At 36.9% G+C, this 5,378-nt stretch overlaps 1 protein-coding gene across 1 annotated transcript in view; it reads left to right on the top strand.

Annotated features, from left to right (window-relative positions):
• The window catches only part of helq (helicase, POLQ like), a 26,540-nt gene that overhangs the window by 11,617 nt on the left and 9,545 nt on the right, over positions 1–5,378 (top strand). The window contains exons 10-13 of the mRNA XM_014002772.1: positions 1,498–1,639; positions 3,933–4,037; positions 4,284–4,494; positions 5,034–5,191. Of these exons, the coding sequence (XP_013858226.1) occupies positions 1,498–1,639; positions 3,933–4,037; positions 4,284–4,494; positions 5,034–5,191 (616 nt within the window). The remainder of the gene's footprint in view (positions 1–1,497; positions 1,640–3,932; positions 4,038–4,283; positions 4,495–5,033; positions 5,192–5,378) is intronic.

The raw sequence follows: 5,378 nt of genomic DNA on the forward strand, positions 1-5,378 counted from the left end.
TACATCAACATATTATCCCTCTGTAACTCTACTGCAGTTAATTTTATTAGTATAATTAGTATAATAAATATTAGTGATATTTTTATTAATATAATACATGCATTAAAAATGAACTGAATGATTCAGTGAACAAATCTTTTTCATGAATCATTTTAATGAAATGATTCTAATGATTTAGTTCACTAAAATGAACTGTTTGTCCCATCACTAAAGTCAGAAAGCTTGATACATTTTTTTTTAGTGGGGAATAAGCAGTGGTGGGCAGCACTAATCCAAAAATTAGCTCCGCAATTTCTAAAGCGCTTATGAAAATATTTAGGTCTGCAACTTCAAAAGCGCTTATGTCATAGAAAAACTAGCGGAAACTAATTTTAAAGCGCAAGTCCAATTTGGCACTCACTAGCTGGCAATAATTCATGTACAATATATGCAAAACACTGCCTAAAAGTGGTGTATGAACTCTTTTACAGTTTAATACTACAACCGCCGATTGCTGGGGATGTGATTTCCTGAAACAGACCTTTGGCTCCTGGTGTAAAAATTAAAAAGTTGTTGAGGATTGCTAGTTCGGCTGATTCTTTGTCTTTTTCTTTTGTTTGATGTAGATTTTTCATTAAAGAAGCATCAATAAAGTAATTTTAAAACTGTTTATTGGAAAACTGAAGCGATGCATTCTGGGTACATGGCGGATTTGATTTGTGACCGGAAACGAAAGCACGAAGTACAGGAAACTATCTTCACTTCAAAATAAGAGCTTGGATTTTAAAGTTTTCCATGTAGTTGCTCCAGTTGACCACTAGATGTCAGTCTTCTTCAGCATAACATCTTTAAATCATTTCTGCGTCTCAAACCCCGTTGGCCGATTGCTTCGACCAATTACGTCAAGTATTGAGCTCCAGCGTTTAAACTTTATTATTTTTTTAAGGAGCTCCGATTGTAAAGTAAAATAAATCAATACATAAAAATTTTTAGTATGGATTACAAACATTAACTGTTTTGCTGGGACAGGGAGTTCTAAACATTGCCTTCCTGCTACGTAAGCAGATACAAAGCATTGTGGGAAATGAGAACCATGACCGAAAGCATCAGTCAGCAAGGATGTATACCTTCCAATAACTGTGTTTATCTGGGAGGGGTGCTGTTGGATAGATCACGTGTGTTGTGATTCATTGACAGCCATACCTTCTGCTGTTCATGATAATGATGACTGTTAGATAATTAGCTATAAGCGGTACTGCATTTTAATTTTAGAAAGTGCCATTCCGCTCATGAATTATAAAAATGAGTAAGACCGCTAAACCGCAAACGAAATATTTAGGTCCGCAATTAGCGGTTTTGCGCTCTAGCGGGCTGGTGCCCACCGCTGGGAATAAGGTTACATGCCTACAGAAGGATGTGTTATTTCACTATTTGTTATCTTTGGCACAATCAAACCTACTTAACAAATTGATAATAAGTATTCTTCACCCCTCCTGTCTGGTGCTGTCCTGTCTGCAGGGTGATCCTGCGCTCGCCGTACGTGGCTGCAGATTGCCTGAAGAGGAGTCAGTACAAGCAGATGGTCGGGAGGGCTGGTCGAGCTGGGATCGACACTGTGGGAGAGAGCATCCTCATCCTTCAGGAGAAGGACAAGAATATGGTAAGTCCTGTCTTTAGAGATCTTTACAAAGAGGGATGGGAAAGTCCTACAATTGAACAGAGATAGCTTTTTGCAGTTTTTTACATTCCATTCCAGCTTTATTTATAAAGCACCTCAAAAACTACACAGTTGACCAAAGTGCTGTACAGAATAACCGGAAATAAAAACAAATAATACACAACCAATAACAGTAATTGTAAAAAAACAACACTTCAAACTCAGCTAAAAGCCAGTGAGAAAAATAAAATTTAAAAGAAGACTTTAAAACGTGAAGAGACTCAGTTTGTCAGTTTGATACATTATGGTAAACTATTCCAGTTTTGGGGCAGCAACTGAGAATGAGCGGTCACCTCTCATCTTCCTCTATATTTTTGTTCCACCCAGAGGAAGCAGGTAGAGTGAAAAAAAGAAGAGGGCCAAGAATAGATCCCTGAGGTACTCCACACGTGAGGGGCGCTGGAGAGGACTCAGCAGATCCACCACGGACACAGAAACTTCTGTCTGTTAAATAAGATCTGAACTATTCTAAACCTCATCCTCAACCGAAAAAGATTAATAAGCTCAAACTAATCAAAAAAAAAAACAGCAGATTATGTAGTAGAGATAGAAGGGCCAGAGGGAGGTGCACTAATGTGGACCCTAATGCTAGTACCCCTGTTAAGAAAAAGGCTCAAAATATTTTCACACACCTCAGTGGAGCTCTCAAGACAGACAGACAAATTTTAAATGTTGCCTTGTGTTTGTTGAAATTCCTGTAATAACAGAGAGCATGCACAAAGTTTGATTTGAGGAAACTGCAAAAAATGTGTCATTTCAGTTGGATGTACTGATGAAAAGATTGTTTATTTCATGAGAACAGCTGCTTTAAACTTTAAAAAGTGTCAAACTTAAACACACAGAACAGTTGTAATACAAGTTCAGATGGATCAGGGTTAGGCTTTAGAAACGAATGAAAAACTAGATCATTTGCATTTCCTGCAAAAATGCAATGTGAATGCTTAACGCCAAAAGACTTTTTGCTGAATAGCTAAAAAAAAGCTGAAACTAACCTAAAAATGACTTAAAAATAGCTTAAATTAGCACAAAAACAAAGAACATGTTTGCTGAATTAAGCAGCTGAAATTAGCACAGAAAAGTGAATTAGGTGGGAAAAAAGCTCAAATTACCTAAAAAGTAGCTAAAAACAGCTGAAGATAGCAGAAAGCAGTTGAAAGAAGCATCAAAAGCTTAAAATAGCCCAAAGGTGAAAGAAGCACAAAAACGTTGAATAGCAGAAAAGATCAGAATGATAAAAAAAAGCTCAAATAAACAAAATAAAAGGCGAAGGATGCTAAAATCAGAACAAAAAGCAGAAGGCAATGGGAAGTCCCTGTGAAGATAGAAACACAGTACATGTGTGTGTATTTGTGTTTGTAATTTCTGCTTTTGGAACACATTTCTAAATTATTTCTGATTTGATATTTGTATCAATAAATATATTACTGCAATAGTTACCTTTTAAAGGGGACCAAATGTGCAAAATTCACTTTTTTCAGTTTTTTTTTTTTACTTACATTTGGGTCTGTACTGCTTCTAAAAACAATCCAAGCACAAAAAAATGCACTCAGAGGTATTTTTACTATAAGTAAATGTATTTTTCTGTGTCTTGAAATGACCTGCTTTCAAACACCACTACTTGTGATGTCACTAGTCGCACTCCAGCCCACCTCAACCTGAGCCCAGCTCTTCTCCTGGTAACCCAAGCAGAGACTCCGCCCACTTCTTCACAGGATGGTTCTGCTGTTTTAGAACAGTCATGGAGAACAGAGATGTGTGGAGTAATTTTATCTATTTTTAATTTTATTTTTGTTTTTGATGGCAGTGTTAAAGAAAGTTTGTGTAAATAATTTCACCATGAACTACTTTGGAAAAATAGTACTTTCAACTGAAAACAAACTGAACGTAAACTTCTGGCTGAGGGCGGAGCTAATGTAAACAAAAAGGCTGGGAGAGGGTTTCCATCTACTTATGCAAAGCAGCAGGTTCTGAAGAGAGCTGAAGAACAGGCTGAACTGAAATGGTGAAATTTCAGTATCTGAGATTAATTTTGTGATTTAAATCAAATGAACACGTTTTGTAGAGCCCACAGACAGATCCTAACTTATTCTACGACCCCCATATTAGGTCTCCTTTAATATTTGGAAATGTCAACATTAAAGTAATATTGTGATAATTAATCTAATGGTCAATATCTAACCAGTTAACAATCTATTTGTTGCTCTGACTTGTTTCTGTCTCTTTTGTTTTATTTTAGGCCAAAGCACTGGTTTGTGCCCCTGTGGAAAACTGTTACAGCAACCTGCTGCATGATGAAGGGAAAGGCGTGTTGAGCCTCATTCTGTCACTGATAGGATTAAATGTAAATTCTTCAAGGTTTTTTCTTTCTGCTCATGTTTTCCAAATCCTAACATGTTAGCATGAATTAAACACGTAGTTGCAACCACTACTCTAAAGTTGTGTTTGTTGTGCTGTTTGTTTAGTTTTGTCTTTTATTGTCTAGTAAGGTTTGATTTACTGGGACTCCAATGTGTCCGAGCTTTTTGGTTTGACTTGATTTATTAGTCCTGACCGGATGAATCAGAGCTAGTGGTCTTGTTTGTTGCAGATCAGCACGTCGCTGCAGCAGATTCAGGAGTTCCTGCGTGGAACGCTACTGTTTGTGCAGCAGCAGCAGCTGTGCATAGAGAAGAGCCTGTGGGACGTTGTGCAGCAGTGTGTCGACATTCTGAAGGAAAAAAACCTCATCACCATCAATACTGCAGGCCGTCTCAGTCCATCGCTGAAGATTACCCAGTTGGGGAGAGCTGCTTACAAAGGTAACCTCATCTCATGGTGTTAGTATATACACACATAAACAAAATTGTTGGTACCCCTCGTTTAATGAAAGAAAAACCCACACTGGTCACAGAAATAACTTGAATCTGACAAAAGTAATAATAAAAAATCTGTGAAAATCAACAAATGAAAGTCAGACTTTGCTTCAACAGAATTAAAAAAATTGTTTCCCAACAAAACCACCACTAAAGGGTTCTTCTGACATATTTCTTGTGTTTTTATATGGTAATCACATTGTAGTTAAAGACACAAATGTTTGTTTTCCATTCAGTGACAATTTGACAGCTCAGTATATCTTGCTTTAGTCTCTGTTCCACCTCATATTTTACAATTCTTGTTTTCAACATGACAGTGTAGGTTTTTATAAATGCGGAAAAATCTACTTCATATGGCTGTAAAAATTCAATCACATAATTTAAATTAACATATAGATTTAATAATCAAAGTTTTAAATTCTTAGGATAGCAGAAATCATACGGTGGTAAATTAAAACAATGGATCTGTCTCCGGTTGTCCTCAGGCTCGGTGGATCTGACCTACTGTGATGTTCTGTACAAAGACCTGAGTAAAGGTCTGGAAGGACTTCTGCTTAACAGCAACCTGCACCTGGTCTACCTGGTGACCCCCTATGACCTGATCCCACAGTGCAAGCCCGACTGGATGATTTACTTCAGACAGGTACACCGTCGCTGTCAGACGCAGTGTTTTATAAATTACCACAAAGTGATATTTGAGTAAAAGTACAAGTATCTTACCAAAAAATTACTTTACCAAAGTCTCCATTAGGAATACTACTTGAGTAAAAGTCTTAAAGTATCTGATATTTTTGTACTTGAGTATTAAAAGTAAAAGTATTGATTTAAAA

Source organism: Austrofundulus limnaeus, unplaced genomic scaffold, assembly GCF_001266775.1.
Source record: "Austrofundulus limnaeus strain Quisiro unplaced genomic scaffold, Austrofundulus_limnaeus-1.0 Scaffold15, whole genome shotgun sequence".
NCBI classification, from domain to species: domain Eukaryota; kingdom Metazoa; phylum Chordata; class Actinopteri; order Cyprinodontiformes; family Rivulidae; genus Austrofundulus; species Austrofundulus limnaeus.